Source organism: Ricinus communis, chromosome 5 (genome assembly GCF_019578655.1).
Source record: "Ricinus communis isolate WT05 ecotype wild-type chromosome 5, ASM1957865v1, whole genome shotgun sequence".
In the NCBI taxonomy this organism is placed as follows: Eukaryota; Viridiplantae; Streptophyta; class Magnoliopsida; order Malpighiales; family Euphorbiaceae; genus Ricinus; species Ricinus communis.
Window position 1 is genome coordinate 3560848 of NC_063260.1, and position 24678 is coordinate 3585525.

Below are 24678 nucleotides of genomic sequence, written 5' to 3' on the forward strand. Positions count from 1 at the left end.
TGCTAATATTATATCCTTATCTATACCCAAAATCATATATCTCTATTCATATGTATACTTAATTTTTTTTAACATTAACATAGGTTTTTTTGTATATTTATTTTTGACATATGAAATTCAAGTTTATATATAATTCTATAGTTTTTTCTATCAATTTATTGATTAATAAATTGCATTCCTGATTAAACACGGATCCTAATTATAAGATATAACATATTAATAATAAATTATTTTTATATTATTGTCATTATCTATATCCGAAACGATATATGTCTATTGATATTCTACTCATATATATTTAAAAATAAATATTAAATTTGTCTCCATATCCATAGAGTTTTGGGTAATTCATGGGTAACCTATTGTCTAAAAAGTTATCAAAATATAATAAAAATTGTATAAGATAATATTATTGTGACTAAAAATATTATATTTTATAGAGATTATTTATTTATCAATGAATATTTTATTAATAAACAAATATTTATTAATTTTGAAATAATTATATTTAGTTATTTGTTTATATATTTTTATCATAATTTTTCTATGAGTTATATAAAAAAAAGGTGGTCAAAAGTTAGTGTGCATGTACATAGAATATAAAAATTAATATTTATATACGTTTGTAGTAGAAGTTATATATATATATAGACAAAATAAATTTATTGTTTTATACATTAAACAAGATTATTTATTTAGTATATTGACCCGAGTTGAAATTTTTTGATAACTTATTTATCAAGATTTCAATAAACATACATAACCTGAGTATGTTATAATACATAGATTTTTATAATACATAAATTTTTAACTTATAATTTTATTTAACTAAAATTATATAATATATTCATATATGCTATATTAAAATAATGAGAATGAAGAATTAATAAAATATTAAAGAAATATTGAATAATTAAGTAGTTTGTCTAATTCTCTAAATACAATATATTAGATAATCAAAATTAGTAAGTTTAATTATAAAACTTTTAATTTTCTGCATCCAATTTAAAAAAAAAAATTGAGTAAAGTATGAGTACGAATATGAATAGGATAATATAGTATCCGTATCCTATTCATACCTAATACATTTTTTGGAGTATAAGTTATTCAAACATGTTATCCAATCAATTCGGATATTAATCAGTTTAGTTGGGTAGAGTTCGGATGAATACTCAAAGAATAGGATATAAATTTCCATCCATATTACTGTCACACAAGGCATAGATGCTTAGATTTTGTTTAATTTTTTTAATTTGGTATTGGTGGTGTTATGCATGAAACGCTTTGGTATTGAAATTGCCTTGGTTAGGTATTGCTAAGACTCCAAATGTAGTATGATTGACATTCATTTATTAATTATTGGTACTAAATTTGGTAGATTTCCTCGCATGTGATTTAGGTTTTCTAGACCTCAAAGACTAAAGCAAAACTTTGACCAAACAAGCACTTAATTTTATGCACTTATTGCCCCAATCAAAGTTAAATACGTTCAAACAGAAAATCCTGCATGTGATCTTACCGAAACATAGTAAGACTCGGTAAAACGAATCTTCATGATTCATATTAAAGCATATTCTTTTGTGTATATATATATATATATATATATATTTTGATTTTCACAACTATTCACTTTCCACAATATTTCTTAAGAGAAAAGAAATAAAAAAAAATAAGAATAAAAATGTACAGAGCTGTTTTTTCTTTCGTTTTCTTTTTCTATCCAATCAGTAAAAGAAAACACATATGCCTTGTAATCAACCAGGCACCTTAGTGATAAACGTTAAAATAGAGACATATATATATCATAATTGCATGATGTAAAGCCGACCCTCTTTTCTCTGAACCCTTATCCCGTTCTTGGAGTGATCCGAGCACCTAATATTACAGACACTTATCTTCTTCTTAGCCCCACAATGTCTAGCTTTAGCATGAAAAGATGGACACAAAACAAGACTTCCATCGAATAACTAATTGAATATTTCTTTCCATTAATTAAATTGATTCCGACTGGAGTTCGCATTCGAGATTTTACTGTACCTGAAAGAAGTTCAATATAATATAGATGCACAATTAGTAATAACTAATTGGACTTTGTTGTAATGGATTTGAATTTTTCTGCCTTATAGTTAGTTTTCACATGCTCATTATGACTTTTGTAAGGAAACAAAAAACAAAAGAGAATTTCTTTCTTTTCACACCACACCGAACAATTGTTGAAATTACCTTTAAATTACTAAACTAAATCCTTTTTTTTAGGGTATATATCCTTACTACTTGTAGACATAATTCATATATAAAAAGACCACATTTTCTTGGAGAGAATTTGATACATGTTTGATATATAGAGATGGGAAACAGTATAGGTAGAGGAAAGAAAGCAAAGGTGATGAAAATCGACGGCCACACATTCAAGCTAAAGACTCCGGCGACGGCGAGGGACGTAGTCAAGGATTATCCAGGGCATGTACTGTTAGAATCAGAAGCCGTCAAGCATTATGGTATCCGTGCAAAACCATTAGAACCTGAACAAGAACTAAAGGCAAAGAAAATATATTTTCTAGTTGAGTTGCCAAAGTTTCCTCAAGAGAAAGAGCAGGAACAGCAGCCCAGGACCAGAAGGGTAAGGTCAGGTATACAAATGAGTGCTAAAGATAGGCTGGAATGCTTGATGCTAAGTAGGAGATCAGTTTCTGATCTGTCTCTTGTTAGACCTGTGTCGTCTAGTCAATTGCCTGATGGGACGAATTCCGGGCCGATTCGGGTTAGGATGAGGTTGCCTAAGTCACAAGTTGAAAAATTAATGGAAGAGAGCAAAGATGATGTAGAGGTGGCTGGAAAGATTGTTGATCTTTTCATGGAAAATTCTGGTGACAGCATTGGTGATGGGAACCGGCGGCATGTTCAGTGGAAACCGGAGCTTGGTAGCATTGGAGAGAATCTTAAGCCACGGCAGGTAGAGTTTCTTTAAGATAAAGAATTTTATTAATTTTTACAGGACCTGTTTTCTTGTTTTATATATATTTATATATATAAAACAAAAAAAAACAAGTCCTGTAAAAATTAATATTCTATATATATATATATATATATATAAGAATGAATAATAATATTTATTCTTTTGGTTCTTTAATAATAATGTTTATTTTGGTACATCAAAATAAAAGAAAAGGGTACTAAGAGTTTAATTTTTGATGTAACTGATAGCAATCAAATTATAAGAAGAGTTAAGTGGAATTTCAACAGCGTGTAAAGAGATTAGTAAGATTTTTTATAATCTAATTAAGATATACAGTTGTGTTAAAATTTTTCAATAGTATTCTATTATTCTTAAAGCAGTCGCTAAATTAGTTGGACTACTAAATTTAAAAGAAAAAAAGAGTTAATTCTTCAGTCTTGCTCAAATTGCATTTCTTAACTGCTATCCTGACGAGTTCAGGACCTAATTGTTGCAATATTTGATTGCATATTGCTTCTATCCGAAGGGACATTTTCTGTTAGAAACCATAGTTTATAGATCTCCAAAATCTATAATGATTACATTTATGCATTCGTTAGTTATTTTATTCATGTGGGACTGGCATTAGCATACTACAAAATAGGCTAAATTGTATATAATAAAAAATTTGATTATTTCAAAGTCTCTTTTCCATTGACAACAAAACCAATGGTTGTTGGGTAATCTTATGTTTTTGTTTTTGCATAATAAATAAAATTAGATAATATATTTGTATTAATCATTGCTACTTTTATATTTTTTTTCGTATTTGTCTGTTCGATTAAAATGAATTTTTTAAAAAAATATATAAAAATAAATTTATTTTGTATAAAAATAATCATCTTTTTACACTTATTTTAGAAGTAAAACAATTTTATAAAAAGTAAAATGAGAAGAAATAAAAATAAGCTGAATAAAATAGTGCTAAAGATTATATGTTAGTTTAGTTGTATCTCATGAAAAGGCAAGCACTTGTGGTATTTTAGAAGTTGAAGATGACATCCTTCCTAGCCACAACGAACCTTGTCTGATTTTCAAAGCACTGGTAGTAGTGAAGTCAAATCCATCATAGGTCTAATTTATGGCACAATATGTGGTAAAAGCCATAATGGTCCTAGTATTTTAGGCACAAGTGGGTCACAAGCCTTTACTAATTGTCAATTTTTCTCTACCGTTACAACCACCATATATTTGGCTGTCCCTAAAATAAAACTACCTGCAAACTTTAAAAATAATAATAACCATCTAATATAAGCAAAAATATATGTCTCATAGTTTAGGAGTTTCCAATATTTTCTTAAAAGAGAAAATTGAATTATATATATAAAAGAACAGTTTATGTAATTCAATGGTCTCTCGAAACCTTTAATATATTTTTAAGAAGAAACACAAGTAGAATTTTTAATTTTTATTTTATTTTTTAGCTTTCTAACATATTTTGATAATGATGAAATAAATTTGCAGAAGCGAGTGAGCTTCGTAGCAGACGAAGGAGAAATTCAGGTAGCTGTAGACTCCCATTAGAATGGACCGACAAGATTAAAGCTTCACATAAAGAAACAAGAATCTTTATAATTTCTTATTTTCTTTTCTCAAGTCTTTTGGTCTCCACTCTGTTTATTATTATTTTCATATATAAATGATTTGTTAGCAGATTATATATAGCTATATTCGCTTTGTCTCCACTGTGAGTCTTTTTGCAAAAATCTGAAGGAAAAATGATCAAATACCTCCTTAAATTTGTGTTAAGGTGCTAAATAGATCCAGTTTCATTTTTTTTCTAATAGATAAACCCACAACTTCTGTTGAAGGACTAAATAACTCTAAATTGTAATTCAATACATGTGTGTAGCTCGCTTCTCATCCATTACAAATTAGAATAATAGAAGAAAACCAACATGTGATTATGAATTTAATTTTATTTTTATAAAGAAAATCGATATGCATTTGTTTTTATTTATACTTTCTTTAATTATTAAAAAATAAGTCATTCTCTATTTCAAAAGTAGTAATAAACTCGCTTGATCAAGTTAAAGTTTAGATTAATTTGATTTTTAAATAAAAATTATAAATCTATTTATTAGAAAAATTAAAATTAAAATCATTTAATCCTTTGACATAATTTCATAAAGGTAAGGTATTTGATGCTTTGTATTCAACATCTGTCACATGAAGAATATGTGCGCCAATCTTTTGGGTTGTGTATTAGAGAAAGATGCAGGCTTCATATTATGACTTTACTATTCAAATTTTGATGATTCCATTCTTAATGTTTGTGTGATATGATGGTCGATAGCTGGACCAAACCGACTAATTGTGTGCACGCGCGCATAAAACGGCTTTTTTTTTTTTATAATTTTAATTATATTGTAAGTTTTAATTAATACTAAATTAAATACATTTCATTATAATTCAGTAAAAGAGATAACCAATAATATGCCATTTAAGATGAAATTTTTGTGTTAGTTTATTAATTATACATGATTATATTTATATACATTAATATTAAATATAATAAATTTTCTAAAGATAAAAAATTATTATTTAATTAAAAAATAATTATTAAATGCTATTTTTAGGATTAAAATTAATATTTAATTAAAAAATAATATATTAGTTAATGTATCGATTTAATTATATTTAAGTAAATATATTAATTTAGAAAACATAAAAATTATATATTAATAGAATGTTTATCTGATAAAAAATAAATATAAATTTAATATTTTTATTCTATGTGTCAAAGCTTATCTTGTATATCAAAACTTCTATATCTCGTAGTTTTCTAAACACGCCATTACTATTATTTTAATTATTAATACTTTCGATTCATAAAATTTAATTAAATTCTTATTTAAAAAATATCTAAATGTATGAAATATAAGTAATACTAAAGTATATACGTGAAATGATTTAATAAAAGCTACAATTGGTAATATGTTATATAAGATGAGAAAATTTAGCTGATTTATTATTATATTTATGTTAACTAATATTATGAATATAATAAATATTTTTTGGGATTAAGAACTATTATTTAATTATAAAAGTAATTCAATATTTAACATGCAATTTCTTAAGATTAAAATTTATTATTTAATAAAAGAAAGTAAGATATTAGTTTATATTTAATATAACAGTTTAAATAAAAAATAATTTAAAAATACATAATAAATACTCATCAATATAATACTTATGTATCAAAAATAAATATATATTACCAAAATTATTTTTCTATGTATATTAGATTAAACTACACATGGAGATGAAAACGTTAAAATGTTTATAGTGCTTTTATAAGATAGAAATAATATAGTCAAAGCTCTGATAACCTATTGTCTTGACTTTTGAAAGCATATAACACTGACTGATTAGTGAATGTTCTCTAAACTCTTGAGCAAAATGATCAAGAGAATAAGAAAACTTTCTTTATGTACAACACACTATTTAATAGGTCGTGAGCTACACAATGTGGGTAGCTATTTTTTTACATTCACTATGGATTGAATGGGTCCTTTCTATCTCCCGGAGGGAGAGGATAGTAAATGGGGAATTACATCGCTCTTTGATATATAAAATAAGGCCTACGAGCTCTCAAAACTCATTTAATGAGAATGTAAAGACATAAACTCAAGATCTATACCTCCTAAAAGCAAACACTCTTGCCACTTGAGTGGGGTTTCAATATATATTTCAAGATTGCTTGAGATGAAATAGTATACAATATTTGATTTATTTAAATTTTTTTGCAAATTTTCTTTTGAAATAGTTTCTGAAATAACATCCTGGCAATGTTTTTGGTATTTATAAAGAATGAGAAATTATGCATCTTTGATTTATTTTGGAGTTGATTTGAATATCTTCTTTGTTTACTATTAATACCATTCCTCAAGTTGAGGAATGGCAAAAGGTTGCACGCCTAACTTGTCCTGAAAATTGAGAAATGGATCCTTAGGCAAGGTTTCTGAGCCCATTGGCCACTTGCCATTATGAGGGGATGAACTTGATTATTATGGCACCAAGAACCACTTTTTCATTAATAAAGTGATAATTGAAGTCAATGTGTGAAATATTGGATTTGAGGCTTTGAGAAAGTGAATACTAATATCAGGAATAATATATGATAGCCATATTATTTCTATTGTAGTTGCAGTAAGGGTTCTATATTTAGCCTCCCCATTCGATATAGAAATGTGGATAATTTCTTAGATGACCATGAGATGTAATTTGCTCCAAGGAATATACATAGCTTGTGATGCTCCGTCTAGTACTTTGACACTCTAACCAGTATCTATCGCAAATACCATTAAAATTAATATCACTTTGAGAGATAATTCACTTCGACCAAGTGTGCCTTTGAGATATAAAAGGACCCTTTTTGTAGCACGATGATGTCCTTCTGTTAGTTGGTGGAGATGTTGAGAAACTCCATTTACTACATAGGCAATATCTGGCCAATGAAGGTTAGATATTGCAGCTAGATTTTAAAATTTAATAGGGATATATAAAAAAAAAGTATGCTAAAGTTTTACTATTTTACAATTTGAAGTATGTATTATTTTTTTTATAAAGAGAGAGATATGATTATAAATTGTGAAAAAAAAAAATATATTTTGTTGTTAAAAAGTTTCAATTCTTAAGGATTTAGCCATCTTCATTCCAATAAATTACTCGTATTTGATAACTTAAATTTAAAACTTAACAATTTCTAATTTACTAAAAAAAATGTCTAAATGAGCTTAAATAAATTTGGTAAAAAACGTAAAGGTAATGGATGAAAAATGCTAAAATTTGAAGGTAAGGATATATCATAACATATATAAATGGGCGAAGGAGGGAGCACAAACAAATTGATTAAAACATCTTTATATATCAATCTATTAAAATTGGTTAATACAATTTTTTTATTAATTGAGTTACTTATTAATTAATTTTTAATTAAAAATAGTATTAGGACTAAGATTCTCTTAGCTAAAATCCTAACTCTATTATAAGTCTATTAATAATTAATGAGAAATATTAGAAAAATCTAACATTAGTGCTTCTAACTTAATATAATTTAATAGAAAATGATTAAAAATAGTAATAATATAGGAATAGAGAAAGGATATTAAAAAATTATATATAATATTTTTTTTTATTATAAGTAATGAAAGAAGTGGTTAATATAAACTATGCAATTTAAAGTAAAAAAAATAAGAAAGAGAAGAGCACAAAGGGAGGACATTGACGCAACCCACTGATTTATTATTATTATTATTATTATTATTAAACAACCTTATTAATTATAAAAGTTTGTAGCAAAGGCCATATTATAATGATTTTTATACTTATCTTTAAGATTTTGATTCTGAACTTGTAATTTATTAATTACTTCAATAATACTTTTTAAAGTTTTTTGTTAATTTGATTTCAGTAAAATATAATAAATATAATAATTTTACTTTTTATTTAATATTTAAGAAATAAAAAGAGAAAATTTTATTAATAAAATTATAAACAATTACAAAACTAGGAAAAGATCTATATTATAGCTATAAAAAAAGTATAATTATCGAGTCAAATGATTATAATTAATGTATAGTTTATTTAGATAAAAAAATTAATAATTAATAAGATATATAAAAGTGAGAAAGTAGATGAGGTAGACAAGTTTATCAAAACATAAGTATTAATAGCATTCTATGGATTAGTTAGTTTAGTTTCTTAAAAAATTCAAGTCAACTAATTTTTTCTTATTAGATATAATTTAATTTATTAAAAGATATACCATTTATATTAAAAAAATTTATATAAAATAAAAAATAATATCGAGGAATTCTATTATTAAAAGAACTATCAGTATTATAATTTCAATAGTTCTTTATTAAAATTTTTAAAATTAAATAATCTAATTGCTTAGTATCAATCTAAATAATTATAAAAAGAATATTATTTTAATTGTTTAGTATCAAACTTAATTCCATGATTGGTTTTATTCTTATTTATACCAATCTTTTCATTTTTAGTTGGACAAATGATTGGTTTGGTGTTTAAAACTTTTAGTAAAATATTTGATTAAAATAGAAATTGTAAGATATTTATAAAATTTGAGATTTTCATATCCAAAAATATTTATAAACGGGTATACAACAAGAAAAATTATAAAATAATAATTCTATATTTACTTGATTTTATTTTTATTTAAATTATATTTTTAATTTCAATAGATGAATGATTTAGATCGAATATCTATGAAGTTTTAGAAATAATACTTAATTAATAAAAGATTCAACTATATAAAAGAAATATATTTTAATCAAATATTAATTTTAGAATATACTACACTAAAAAAGTAATAATAAAATAATAAATCAAGTATTATGTTAGAAGAAAAAATAACCAAATAAGAAATAAATAATAATAGTAAATTTGAGAAACTAAAATATTGCAGCAATTATAAAAATAATTATATTCAAGTGGTGAAACCTTGTTTAATATATTTTTATTTGTAAAATTAGAAATTTATATTTAAATAAGATATATAATTGAACAAATTTATAAAGTATTATAGAAATTCAAACTTAATTTATATATTAAATTATTAAATAAATTAAAATAAAAAAATTAATTTTTTAATTAAACAAATAATAACGAATCAAAGTATTAATAATTCACGTGCAACTTGGATTAAAAACTAGTATACAAAAATAGCTGAAGATTGGATAAATTTCTTAAAAGAAACATATTCAAAGTTTTATAACAGTAAATCACATAATAATTTTTAGGTGAATTCTGGGTGCCTTCTTTTAGAATGCCTTTTTGTTCTTTTCAATGCCTTGATGTTCCAATAAAATTTGGACAAAAAATTTAAGTTATACTTAAATTTAAAAAGATAGTAACTTGCTAATACAAGTCATATAATAAAAAAATAATTTAATTTATTATTATTTATTTTATGTAATTCTTATTATTTTAGTGTCAATATAAAATATTTACAAATAAATGAAATAAGTTACACATTAAAAAATTACACACAAGTTAACAAAAAATACAGAAAGATATTATTATGTAATATACTTGTGTTTATATATTTTTTTTATCATATAATTTATACCATATGGTGTATAAAATCACTAATTTTATAAAGTTAAGAAAACAAGTTGCATAACTTGGTTAAATATTTATTAAATCAATTATATTTTATATAAAGAATATTTTATGTAATATTTATGCTTATTAAATAATTCTTATTATATAAAGCAACTTATTTTTTATATTGTGAAAATATAAATTTTTAACTTAGAGAAATTACTTAATTTGATAAAAATTTGCACAAGTTAGCAAAGTTATACATATAGTGTACACAATTTATAATTTATGAAGTTAAGGGAATGAGTTACATAGTTTGGTTAAAAATTCATTAAATCATTTACATTTTATATTAAAAATATGTTATGTAATATTTATGTTTATTATATAATTTTTTATTATACAAAGTAATTTATTCTTTATATTGTGAAAATAGAAACTTTTGATAAGTTAATTGGGAAAATTACTTAATTTGATAAAAATTTACACTATTTAATAAAAATTTACAAAAAGATATTATTATGTAATTATAATACTATTTATATAATTTTTCATTTGTTATATAATTTATACCATATAGTGTACAAAATTTGTAATATTATGAAGTTAAGAAAATGAGTTACATATTTAAAATTTAATAAATCAGTTACATTATACATAAAAAAATATTTTATGTAATATTTATGCTTACTATGTAATTTTTTATCATACAAAGTAATTTATTCTTTATATTGTGAAGATAGAAATTTTTGATAAATTAATTGGAGAAATTACTTAATTTGATAAAAAAATTACACTAGTAAAAATTTATAAAAAAGATATTATTATGTAAAAAGAGTAATATTTATATAATATTTTCATTTATTATATAATTTAAACTATAAAAGTTGACTATAATTTCAACCAATAGTCCGGGAATCATAATAAAAAATTATGTCTAAAAACCAACTAATTACAACTAATAAAATGAAAATAAATATAAAAATTAGCTACGAATTCAGCTAATAGGCTGATAAACATAAGAAGAGTTTTAACAGTTATTGGTGTATTAGACTTAGATGCATCCATCATTTTTTTCTTGTGTAAGCAAGCGTTTTGTACATTTTGTCTGATAAAGAAATAGACCACTTATGAAGTATTTGACTTAAACAAATATTTTGTCTTCAAATCTTTTAAAGCAAGATTACGTCCAAGACAATGGATAATTTTAGTAATTTTTTGCCTCTGTGATTACAAATATAGATAAAATGACCACCATTATTTTTTTAAAAATAATAATAATAACCATATTTGTTAAACTTTGCAAGTGGATAAAGGAATTCATTTCATTTAAAAAGAAAAAGCATAAAACAAAAAATAAAATAGAAATAATAAAATTGAAAGGGATATTTTAATATTATGGAATATATTAATTTACTAATTTGAAATTTTTTAGAAATTCCACCTATTTTGTTAGAATTTAATTTAGCTATAGCTAATTTTATAGAAATTTAATTATGTAGAATTCTAAATTAATTTTTATTTCATCTCAAAACACATAAACATTAAATTCACAACTAAATTTTATAAATTTTAACCAAATACACTATAAAGGTAAATAAGCTTTAAAATTGACAAAACCAATAGCACAACAATCATGAGACAATTTTTCAAGCCAAGTACGAGGCTTTTTTAATTTTTAATTTATTATAAATATAATAAATATAAAGTGCACGATTATTTAATTTTTAATCTAGATTATTGTGCAAGTAATATAAGGACCTAGAATACCTTGGGTTCTTAGTTATGCTGATGCAGTTTTACTAAATTAACACACAAAGCTTATTAATGAGCTAAAAATTAAGCTAATAATGAGTTATAAGAATGTAGAATTAAGATATGGACATGCAAATATGAGATATGAATGTAAATGAAGCTTAAAGAATCAATCTAAGAGCTTAATTACTATAAGCTAGAGCGACAATGTAAATGTGTAAGTTAAAGAATTTAATTACAATAAATATAAGTTGAAACAGTAACTGGAAAGCTTTAGGAATTGATTGCATAAAGTAATTAACTTGCAAAAGTAATTGAATGCTAAAGAACACTTGAGAGTTCTAAACGTATTGTAACTAAAGCTGATGATTGCTTGACTATCCTAAGAATTGTTGTTTAATCTACTGATAGCTTTCTAATCTAAGGATAAAAATAAAGTTTATAAACTATGGGTCTGTTTTGTTTGATTGATTCATTGATTGGTTAGATGGGTTTTGCTCACTAGAGAGTCCTTACTTATTTATAGACTTTCATTGCTTGAGAATTGCTCTGGCATATTCTTCATTTTTAGCTTGGTCCTAAATTAACTCCTCACCTTTGAGACCACTTAATATTACTTTTTACATTTTGAACATGTTGATAATATAACTTCCTTTCTCCACTTTCTTACTCTTCTCAACTTCCTAGCCTTATTTCTCTTCACTTTCTTTTTTTGCTTAGCTTCCTAGCTCACATATTATAAATGTGTTTTTTCTTTCATGTATATACTTCACTTCCACACCTTTCCCTTCTTGGTTGGCACTTGTATTCCTTCATTTTTACTTCTAAAAAACGTGCTTTAAACTTCTAAAAAATTCTATAATTTATTTTCACCTTCATGCTTCCTCATTTATCATATGTCAATAATTTCTAAGGATTATTAATCCAACTCTTGGCTAATTGAACATAAATTTACATATGGATTAGAATTCTAAATATAGGCCAAAATCCAAAGGCTTCAGGATTTGGATCAACATCAAGTAAATTTTCTCTATGAATCTGATTAAATTTAATTGACTTGGATCAGTATTAAATTTAGATGTAAATAAAATAAAATTTTAATTTTAATATATTATGATTTGTGCAACAAGGTAATCATATTTCACACCATTAAAGGCCAGATGCGGAATTTATATAGTACTATCGGATTCTATCATATTCTAAGCTCAAAGTATAGTGTCCATAATTTCAATCTTCATTAAACATTTACAGTCTTTGCCAGGATTTGTTCTATCAAGATTTCTACTTTTTCTGATTCTCATTAGAAATGTATCCTCAGCAGATACTTAATTCTTCTTTTCCTTTTTCTTAAAATTCTTTTTTGGTACAATTTGTTAGCAAAGATTGGTACTCAATTATACAACATAGGCACTTACAAAGTGTAGGATGTGTCTCCTTTGAGTTCTGAGGTTTATTTGTCATATTTATAAAAGGCCAAAGGTACAAATTGGACTCTAAACTATTCCTCTTTGTAGCATATTGGCACTCGATTTTTCTTTTTGTTCTCAATTAATTTTTTATTTTAAAAATGACATAAATAGACACTTATGTTATCTAAACACAAACTTTTATTAATTTTATCTTATGTGAACAAGTGGGCTCCACTTTTTTTTTTTCTCATTAGATCACCCAATGAATGTTATAGAATTTTTATTCAATTTGAAATAAAAATTGTTTTTAATAAATTATCATTTGATTTAACGTATTTTTCTTTTAGGTGTGGTTTGCTTTTTGGTATTTTAATACCATGTGAATATGACGGTCAATAAATAACTGTCAAATTACATTACACTATTAATAAATATTAACGTGATAATTGAAATAATAGTAGCTATTGTGTGCCACATCTGACTATTAATAAGTGTTAACTTGATAATTGAAACAATAGTAGCTATTGTGTCCCACATCATCATCTTTTAACGATGTTATATAATTTGATCGCTATTTGCTAACAATCATATTTACAGGATATTAAAATGACAAAAAGTAAATTATAAATTCTAAAATAAAAATACCTAAAAATCACAATGTAATTTAATAAAATTTTCTCAAAAATATAAATAGAAAATTGGTTCTAAAAGAATAAATCAAAGTATAGGAAGAAAACAAAAAATAAGCTCGCCTCCTGCTCTCTTCTTCTCATCTTCATCATTTACCTTTAATTACTTTGCCTTTTTATTTTCCTTTCTTCGTCTCTTTATTTCTTTTCTCCTAATCTTTGATCAGCACATACTCAAAGTCCAACTTTTTAACAATTTCTCGCTTATTCCCACTTCCACTCGTGCCTTACAGCTTCAAGGTGATTAGCGAGAGATAGCTTTCTTCTTCTTGTTGCAAATTTGCTATCAATCTCAAAGTGTTGTTTGCTATGTCCCATTTTGATTGTTCTAAATTGGGTTAAAAATCTTAATTTCTCATGTTCTTGAATTCTTTATATTATTTCTACAAAGAACTTATGGGCAATTGGGCACTCAATGTTGAGAAAGAATTAATATGATTTGAAATGGATTATTGAATTAGAATTTAAAATAGTGTAAACTGAAGAAAGTTATTTGCTTAATCTTTATGAATCAAGGAAATAAACTTCATATCTCCGATGGATACGCTGATTTCTCTTATGCATGAAAAGTGTTTGATGAAATGATAAAAAGAGAATTTTTTTTTTTGGTAATATAATTCTTTGACTTCTAATTCATTTTTAATTCAATTATAGTTTAATCATAATAATTTTTTAAGGCAGCAACAAAAAAGATAATCTTATTTTGAATCGTTTTCTAACCTTTCAATTTTTTGAATTGGATAGTTTATTAGTTTTTGCTTGCTTGGTTAGCGAGAAAATTTATAAAAAGAGACAGAAGAAAATTTGGTTGAATTATTATGTTAAATTAAAAAAGAAAAAGATCAAATCAGGTTGAGTTTTTTCCTTTCATATATATTTCATTTTTCTACATTTAGTTATTCTTCCATTATCATTCAAATTAGCAAGAAAGTATGTCCCTTGTGCAATATATGATGTCTTTATTATTTGTCCACTGTAAGAAAAGTCTCACACATCCATGTCATCTAAAACTAACAGAAGTTTGAGATGCTGTTATTACCACTAATCTGAAGCTTATTCCGAAAAATCAAAACCCACTCTTAATCAATCATTGCTGGAGTTGACGGATTTCGTTAACAGCTATAATAGAGACCAGACGCTGAGGCGACGAGGAGAAGGAGAAGGAGAATAAGACGTCACAACTCGCTGGAGAAGGAGGCCCCAACACGCGACTCAATTTCGGTTCCTACTGTTGCAGTGTTGCTGATGAACTGATAACACGAGGATGACGATGTTGTTGTTTTTGTTGTTTCAATGACGACAGGCACTCAGCAACGATGAGCCAATTAAATTGATTTGATTTTTTTATATAAATGTTAGTGAGAGAGATATTTTTGTATTGTTCATAAGAGCTGTAATGAAAGCTTAGACTATACGATAATAGGTGATTTGTGCCAACTTTAAAAGTTGAAGTTCCAATTGGAAATAAATAAAAGAAAACATCAAGTGCCAATGTGCTATTCGAGGCACACTTAAGGGTCCAATTTGTACCTTTGGCCTTTATAAAAAGATTCAATCGTTTTTGTGTGTTATTTAACTATTGTTATAATTTAATTATAAATAATAATGTAAAATAAATTAATAATAATATTAATAGAACTTTTATTTATCATATTTTAAAAATATAATTTAAATATTTTTAATTTATTTATTAATTAAATTTTTAATATTTTAAAATTCTATAAATATAATAAATATTGATACAATAGTCTATGGAAGCATGCTAACCACGGGAGACCGCCAATATATACAAAAAAATCGGATTTTTCTTCGATTATCTCACTCTTTCTTTTTGTAATATTTAAAAACATAATGCCGAAACAATTGAGGTTAGGTTAATTGGTAAGAATGTTTGCTTTTAGAAGTAAAAAATTTCAAATTCACATCTTTCAGTGCATTAAGTGAGATTTCATTTTTATAATGAGTGTAAGGAGATGACTATCTCCTGTTGTATAATTCATGATTTGTTGGTCCTTTCATAAATCAAAGGTATTTTTTCATTTAACAACTTTCAATATATGATTTCTTAAGACAAAAGAACATATGTGATTAAAAATCGTAATAGATTCATCATTAAAAAGTATTAATTAACAAAGGATTTATTTATTTTTACTCCCATCAACCATCATTGTCGCATTTCTCATGTTTGATAATATGGGTTTAAAGTTTAACAACTCAAAACATCTTTATTTAATTGCAAAATTAATCTCATCGGAACAATGACTTTTTAAATTATAATTTAATGGTCAAATAATAAAATTAGTAGTTATTGAGCTCCAAACTTTTATTATCAAATACAAGCAACATGATAATGATGGTTGGTTTGAGTGAAGGTGATTGAATCCTTTCAAATCAGAATTTTTTAATAGTCAAATATATATCTTTTGTTACGATTTGTAACCACATACCTTTTTTTGTCTAAAAAAAAACTACATATACTAAAAGTTGTAAAATAGTAAAACCATATAGTTTCTTTTTGCTCATCTCTAAATTTAGTTATTACCAATTTAACTAATCAGTACATCTAAATTATGACATAATAATATAAAGAGAAAATTTTAGTAAATTATCTTGTGGTTAACGTATTTTCATTTTAGGGTATGTGGTTTACTTTTTTCGCTTTGGTATCTTATGAATATGATTGTTAGCAAATAACGGTCAAATTGTATAACACCGTTAGTAAGTATTGACGTGGCAGTTAGAAGTACAATTGCTATTTCATACCACATCAAAATCTCTTAATGGTATTTTGTAATTTGACTGTTATTTACTAACGGTCATATTCATAAGGTACTAAAGTGAAAAAAAAAAACAAATCATGAATCCTAAAATAAAAATACATTAAACCATAATATAGTTTAATGAAATTCTTCCAAATAAAAATAGTTATTACGCTTTACACTTACTTTGATTTGATCATAAAATTTTAACTTATTTCATTCAATTTTAATTTTAATTACAAATCTGTAACTTTGCCTATAAAAAATTAATATCTCTTTCTCTTATTGGTTGTTTGTGTTAATTTCTTTATTTATAAAGCAATTAAATTTAGATAACATTAAAATTAAATTATTAGAATAAAATAAATTAAAATTTTATACTAAAATAAATCTAAATACAAATCCCAATCACTAATTATGTCATTAGCTCACTAAATTATATGTGCAGTTTTCCATTTATGAAGCCAGATAGTCTTTCATGACTATTAACAGAAATTTAATCTCAGACCAAACACATTATAGTTTTGCCGGTTACACTCTTGTGTCCACTGAAAACAGAAAATGGCAACTGGGCTTCGTTTATTTCGTTTAATTAAATTCCATTAAATGTTAGTCATGTCCACAAACTCAGTAGACTGGTCCAGGTACTGAACTTGAACATATAGATGAAGTATAGTGACTATCTTAGACAAAAATTTCCAGGAATTGAAAAGGACAGAATACTCCTTTAAAAGAAATTAGAATTTCATTTCCACCCAAGACCAAGTCATTGGAATTTTTTGGAAAATCCTGAAAAGCCTATTGTTCATGTAAAGAATTACCTCAAAGCCTTATGCAGACATCAAACTAACTTTCTGTCTGCACTTCTACCTTTCGTCTTTTTAACCAAATTATTAGCCTTGATTTACAAACTCTGTTTTTTCTTTTTTCTGGACAAGATGAAAATATACAAATTGAGTAGAACATGATCGCATCTCTAGCTTTCTGTAAGAATGTGAAAATTAGTCTGATCAACTTTGGTATGCCCATCTTGACCTCTTTATATATATATATATTTTTAAAAATCTATGTCGAAGTCTTTAAATTTTTCAATTTTTGGTAACGAGCCCTTAAAAATTTATTTATGTTTTAAGCGATTCATAAACTATTGTTTTTTTGTATATTAATAACACTGTTGACCCTTTAGTTCAAATCAATAATGGTGTTATTAGTCGTTAGTAATTTAGAGAAAGAGTTGGAAAGTGGGTTAATTTTATAAAAAAAATAAGAATTCAGACACCTTTTAAGCACAAAAAGTTTCAAGGACTTGAAATTAGATTGTTTTGCTCAAGAAGAAGGAAAAACAGAAAGAAAGAAAACTTAAAGCACAGAAATTAGAAAGCTTAATATCCTGGTGAAGAAGTTGAGACAATGGACGTGAAAACCTCATAAAATTTTCGAAAGGAGCAATTTAACCACTCCGATCGAGACGACCTGATTCAGGAACAAGATTTCCTTGACAATCATACTCAATCTTCCCCGAAAAGTTAAGTGGACGACACCGTTCACCCATCATGATTGTCTTCTTCCAAACTGCTTCTTCACTCTCATCTTCTTCATGATCCTCTTCTTCATGCAACTTTTTCCAAGAAATCATCTTCACCACCAGAAGAGCCTTACTGCTAATGTTACTATTCAGCTTAGAAAGGAGCCTTTTCTCACTTGCAGACTGTGAAGAAGAAGAAGATGAAGAAGAAGACGAAGATGATGAAGAAGAAGAAGAGTTTTCATCATTTGGTTTATGTGAGGACTTCTTGGTCTTGTGAGAAGTACAAAGAAATGTTACAACAGAAGATATACTAATCATGGTTATCAGGATAACAAAGAAGGAAACAGGGATGGTTAGGATTGGAAGGTTTTGTCTCTTGAGAGGAAAGAAGAATAATGGCTTCCCAATGGAAATCTTACAGATATATATAGTCAAGAAACTAAGAAAGAGAAGGAAGGAAGGAAGGAGGCAGGAAGAATAGTGCTATCATGCATTATATACCAAGGGAGTGAAGGGACCAAAGGCTTTTGAAAATGGACTCAATTAACTTGCCTAGTTGGATGGGTTAAATTGGAAGTCCAATTAATGAATGATCTAGTTAGACTTTTAAATCAATCAATCAATTAATTTTTACCTTTTTTTTAAAACATAATATAATATATTTTAATTTTTTAAATTTATAAAATTTAAACTTTTAGCTTATGGTTTGAATCGGTAATTTATAAGTCGAATATCAAAATAAATATTTTTATTTTTTATTTACAAAAATTAGAAGAATAACGCTTTAATATTTATTATAATTTTTAAGATAATTTTCTTTTAATATGTTCTTATAAAATTATATTCACATTAATTGTAAAAAAAAATAAAATTAGAAACGTTAAATTACTAAAGAGGATAGAAACATTTCAACCATACGAGCCGTTGATGACGTGGCACGATAGCTCCAACATGGATGGTGGAGTGCAGTGCCGAATGGGAGTACAGCGCCTTACACAAGTTAAAGAACTGACTTGACCGGTGACTACTCTTGGGTCGTCTTTGAAGGTCCCTACTTTTACTTTTTTATATTTGGCAAAGGGTCAAAGGTTCTATAATATTAAAAATATCTATATTTTTTAATTTTTTTAAAAAAATTATAATATTATTTTTTATTGTGTTAAAATATTAAAAATATAATTTTTTAATTTTTTAATATATAGTCAAAAATTAACTGAAAAATAATAAAAAAATATAACCACACTGTATTTTTTAAAATTAAAAAAATAATATCTTTAAAAAAATTTACACAATAGAAATAATTTTTTATTAATTTTAAAATATTTCTAAAATGTATAGTGGCTAATCTAATTCTTTTGGTTCCCGAATGATCAATAGTCACTCCTTTTATATATACCAATTTTGTACTCACGTGCGTATATGATTATTTGTCTTTTGTCTTGTTATTATTAATAAGATTTAATATATTTTTTTAATCTTAAATTTCACTTCTTAGATTTATATAATTTGTTATTTTATATTGTCTATGAATATTTACTCTTAATATTTAATTAAAGTAATTATTTACTTCTTCGATTAATTTTTATTTTTTTATGCATTTACTATTTTAGTTGTATTTTTTATATAATAAATATTTAAAACTAATAGAAATATTATTATATGTTAATTAATAGCTAACCACCAGAATTGTTTTTAAAAAAATAGAAAGAAATGCAAAATATTCAATACACAGTCTCTTTAAAAATAAAATAAAAATATATAACTTATTCTGGACTCTCTTTTATGTATCATTACTGGTAAATGATTCTAAAATATATTAAGTCGCTCGTTCCACCTCTTCTAAATTGAACACGAAGCTTTCAAAAAATTCGAGAGAAAGTCTATTTTATTCTGTTTATGGCTAGAGGATCTCACCAATTGGAATACTTTAGGTTAAACTGTGGCGAGACACTCTTCTTCTTGTAAATTTCCTTGGTCTGGTTTGTAATTATATATTTTTATCCAAATATCATATAATAATAGATTTGTTCCCTGCATAAATTTATAAAAAATATGTTAATTATGCACATGTTACTTTAATTACATACTATTATAATATATGCATACGTGATTTTTTTTACCTTGAAGGTAGTAACATTTCTTTGTATACTACAATTTTTTGTACAGGTTGTTTTTGTATTTTTTAGCTCATTTCTTTTAACCAGTACTTGTTGTAGTAGTTGAAATGCCTTGTGATAGCGCCACATATAATTGTCCATGAGAAAATACATCTTGTGGGCAAATATACTCCAACATTAGAAATTGTCTGTCCTTGAGCTTTGTTAATTGTCATTGCGAAACACAATCGTATTGGGAGTTGCTTTCTTTTGAAATGGAACAGGTACCCTTCATTTTCTGCTGGAGACAATGGTATTATTGGTAAGAACTTGTTTTCTCGCATGTTGTCCTATAGTTGTTTCTGCATGTATATAATTTTTTTCAAATTTCTTACACACCATCCTTGTTCCATTGCATAGACCATTTGGGCAATTGACTTTTAGTTCTAGTTTATGTGGTGGCAGTCCATTCTTGTAGTGTATTTAGAAATTCCTCACAGTAATGGTTATTTATGTAGTTTATTGCTTGATCATACCAGGAAACATTCGTATAATCTTTTCATTTAAGGCATCAACAAACTCATTTTTCATTATGAGTATAGCGTGGATTGTCATATATTCTGCAGACCCTGAGTTCTCTATCAAATTAGGGAACACTGCATCAATCAAGTCCTTCTTACAATCGCCATTTGTGTCATATCTTATTGCCGTCTGTTCTGGTATATGACTATATTGTCATGTTATATTGTTGGCTCTTTTCAATTATCCACTCTCAGTAAGAATTCACTAAAAGACTTGTCAGATCGTGCTCTCATATTTTTTGTCAACTTCAACACTTCCATTTTGTCCCATATATATGATTTTGCTAAGCTTGCACGTACAGTCTCTTGTTTTGTTCCTTCTAGTACCATAAATAGAACTTCTCTGAAATCACCTCCGAACATAATTACTTTTTCTCTGAATGGTTGTGTACTATTCATTATATCTTTGAGGCTTTTGTGTATTATTTCTATAGCAAATCTTTTTGCTATTGGTGCCTCATCCCAGATTATTAAGTTTGCTTTACGCAATAATTCTGCCAGTCCACTTTACTTTGATATGCTCCATAGAATTATTTCTGTGAGGCTTAATGATATGCTAAATCTCGAGTGCGCCGTCATTGCCTCTTAGTTTGATTACCGCATCTACTCTTAAAGTTGTAGTAGCTAAAGCTGATCTTACATTAGCAAGCAGTGCTCGATATAAGAACGTCTTTCTAGTTCCTGCCATCAATAAAGAACACACCACTTCTATTTGAGTTTACTCTATTTTGAATAATATTCATATTTTTTATTAATAAAATCCTTAAAATATTAATATTTTCTAGAAAATATTAAATATTGTAAATTATTATTATTGTTTTTAATGTGATAGATAATTATAAAATATTGTAAACTCAATTAAATATTTTATAAAATTATTCTACTATATTCATAATTAATAATTATAGTAACGGGGCAAGATTCAGATAAACTACATTTTTATAAAAATTTTAATTAGTACTTAAATTATTAAGATATTACATTTAGTTCTTTATATTTTTCATTTTCTATAAGAAATTGTTAAAATAATAATAATAATAATAATAATAGAAAAAACTTCCTTTTCTCAAAACTAAAAGAATATGCATTTAGTATTCTTTTAGTCGAACACCTCAAAATATTAATTCATAATTTTCTATAAAAATAATATTAAATTAATGTTTAAAGAATCTAAATATAACAATTATGAAATATAAATTAAAAAATTAATCATAATATAAAAATAAAATAATCACTGCTTTATCATGATAAAAAATAAATCAAATATAAAGGGGACCTCTTTTCATTACATAAAAGAATTAGTTAAATATATTTTTCCTTAAGATCAATTTCTCTTTAACAAATAATTTTATTAAAATAATAAGAAATTAAAAGTTAAGAAAACTAAAATATAATATTTAAGAATATGAGTAGTAAATTAACAATTCTTCAGTAAGGCATACATACATTAACCAGTGACTGTTATAGTTAAATATAAATATATAAATATATATATATGTTATTTATGATAAGTCACTAGTTTGCGCGAGCTTACCTTGAGTACACGAGGTTATAGGTCGTGCGCTATCTCAATAGACTCGCATGAGCTTAGGTTGAGCTCTTGCGAGCTGAGACTGAGCCCGCACGAGTACAACCTTCTAGACCCATCACTATTATTTTCATTGACATTTCTATTCATTTAATATTTAATATTTTATTATTATTATTTTAATGATTCCTACGGCGTCAGGGTTACAGTTCCTTTTCATCTTTCAATTCTGGAACCAATTAAAGTTTATCATCATTAGACTTTATATAACTCTAGTCTATGATTTCTAATGATAACAATAGGTTCATTTTATAATACATTAAGAAGTATGTAAATAATAAATTTATCATTTTATTCATAATTTTAGTAACAGTTTTATTTTTAAAATTTATAGCATATTAAAATAATTATTTATGAATTACAAGTTCATCATATTATACATAATTTTAATAATAAATTTATTTTTATATTGATATAAAATATTTTATATAATAATAATAATTTCTATATCATTAACAAATGATATATAAATTTTAAGTAATTACATGTCATATATGTATATAAAAATAAACTAATTAATTATATACAAATAACGAATTTATTAAATACCACTTAAAATTCATCAAATATATAACACAATTCATAAATAATAATCAATAAACCTATTTACCGACAACAGGTTGATAACCTGATATCAATTTATCGTTTGAGATGTGTCAAATATATAATAAAAAGGCCAACTATATATTTGCGCTATTAATCAATTTAACACTTTAATTTTAAATTTAATAATTTAGCATTTTAATTTTAAATTTAACTTAAAAGCCATCTAAATTTTACTTTATTTAATATCTAAAAATACTTAACTTTCAATTTACTCTTAACATACAGTTGCATTTTATTTAAAAAAATTTATGCAATATATATAGACATATTAGATGAGAAATATAACAAAAAAATCAAAATATCACACAATAAACTAATTCAGATATTTATTAAATCAAACCTAAAAATTAAAAAATTAAACTGACAAATAATCAAAATTTAAAAATATAAATATATATTTACCTTAATAAAAATTTATTAAAATCATAAATTATAAAATTATCATACATACATAATATATTCTAAATTTTTTTTTATATAGAAATAATATATACATTAATAATAAAATTTATATAAATATTTAATAGATTTTTTAAATATTTTTATTAGTATTTTTATAAACAATTTATGTTATTATATTAAAATACTACTATAAATGACTATAAATATTAAAATAATTTTTATATATTCAATGAATAAATTAAAATATTATAAAATCAAATATTAGAAACTCACTCATATATGCTCTCTAGAATTCACTGGCATTCTATTTATTAAAAATAATATTATATAAAATACAATAAATATTTAAATATTTAAATTTTAATCATCTAAATATTTAAACTTTATTTAATAATAAAATTAAAATAATTTAAATATGATTATTACTCTGCGTAATCGGATCGGAGTCCACGAGGGTTCCATGAATTTAAAAATAAAATTGTCAAAACTGAAAATATCAAAACTACTGAAAAATGAAAGAGAGAAAATTAAGAATTAACCACATTAAAATCCTTTCACGAGAAAAAAGAAATTGCCAATAATCATCTTTCATGAGAATGATCAAGGAAACATATATAGCATCGCAATTAATATAATAGACACCACATAAAAAAGACAAGACAAACACTCTTATTTTATTATACTACTCCGTACATACCTGTACGCATTATACCATAACAACAAAAGAGAACACTGTGCAGTAGTACACCATTACATAAAAGAACACAGAACGACAAGCAAGATATCAGATTTCTGAGAAAGGAAATGATGCATCAAATAGGTATAGTATTAGTGACTGATGGGTAAACAACAGTGGCGGGATGTGCCATGATTCTCCGACCTTTCCTGTGCTTAAAGAGGTACACAAAAGCACCAACCGGCCATTCCACCACCGCTGCCGCTGCAAACGCTAAGAACCCAAGAGTTGGACCCACCACCTTGCACCGGCAAGGGTTGCTAGTAGTCCCACATTGAACACAAATTGGGATTCCTGCCATATTTACACTAACATGTGTAACAAGACAATTTAAACTAGAGAATTTCGCAGGGATTAAATGAGATTAAACAAATGAAAAGAAGAATTTGGAGAGTAAAATTGAAGGTGGAAGTCGCGATGGTCTCTGCCTTTTATAGAGCATAAACCTAAGAACTACCCAGTT

At 25.3% G+C, this 24678-nt stretch overlaps 3 protein-coding genes and 1 long non-coding RNA gene across 4 annotated transcripts; 2 read left to right on the top strand and 2 right to left on the bottom strand.

The window, feature by feature from the left end:
* The first annotated feature begins 2110 nt into the window (after positions 1 to 2110).
* On the top strand, positions 2111 to 4680 carry LOC125370046 (uncharacterized protein At1g66480). The gene is made up of 2 exons (XM_048373631.1): positions 2111 to 2953; positions 4460 to 4680. Exons 1-2 carry the CDS (start codon positions 2348 to 2350, stop codon positions 4517 to 4519), a joined length of 666 nt encoding a protein of 221 aa, XP_048229588.1. The 5' UTR covers positions 2111 to 2347; the 3' UTR covers positions 4520 to 4680.
* Positions 4681 to 13972: 9292 nt separating this feature from the next.
* Positions 13973 to 15442, top strand: LOC125370132. Its single transcript, XR_007216015.1, has 2 exons — positions 13973 to 14159; positions 15039 to 15442. It is a non-coding gene; the product is annotated as an uncharacterized LOC125370132 (long non-coding RNA).
* A 2470-nt stretch (positions 15443 to 17912) lies between these two features.
* LOC8276576 (uncharacterized protein DDB_G0280579) lies at positions 17913 to 18675 on the bottom strand. Its single transcript, XM_025159765.2, has one exon. The coding sequence runs from the start codon at positions 18522 to 18524 to the stop codon at positions 18129 to 18131; it is 396 nt and encodes a 131-aa protein (XP_025015533.2). The 5' UTR covers positions 18525 to 18675; the 3' UTR covers positions 17913 to 18128.
* Positions 18676 to 24127: 5452 nt separating this feature from the next.
* LOC8276575 lies at positions 24128 to 24653 on the bottom strand. The gene has a single exon (XM_015727688.3). The coding sequence runs from the start codon at positions 24514 to 24516 to the stop codon at positions 24292 to 24294; it is 225 nt and encodes a 74-aa protein (XP_015583174.1). The 5' UTR covers positions 24517 to 24653; the 3' UTR covers positions 24128 to 24291.
* Positions 24654 to 24678: the final 25 nt, after the last annotated feature.

Bases quoted from the DNA above. Each gene is read 5' to 3' on its own strand.
- LOC8276576 (XM_025159765.2), bottom strand. From the start codon at position 18,524: ATGATTAGTATATCTTCTGTTGTAACATTTCTTTGTACTTCTCACAAG.
- LOC125370046 (XM_048373631.1), top strand. From the start codon at position 2,348: ATGGGAAACAGTATAGGTAGAGGAAAGAAAGCAAAGGTGATGAAAATC. The intron at 2,954-4,459 runs GTAGAGTTTCTT...ATAAATTTGCAG, and splicing joins AGAATCTTAAGCCACGGCAG to AAGCGAGTGAGCTTCGTAGC.
- LOC8276575 (XM_015727688.3), bottom strand. From the start codon at position 24,516: ATGGCAGGAATCCCAATTTGTGTTCAATGTGGGACTACTAGCAACCCT.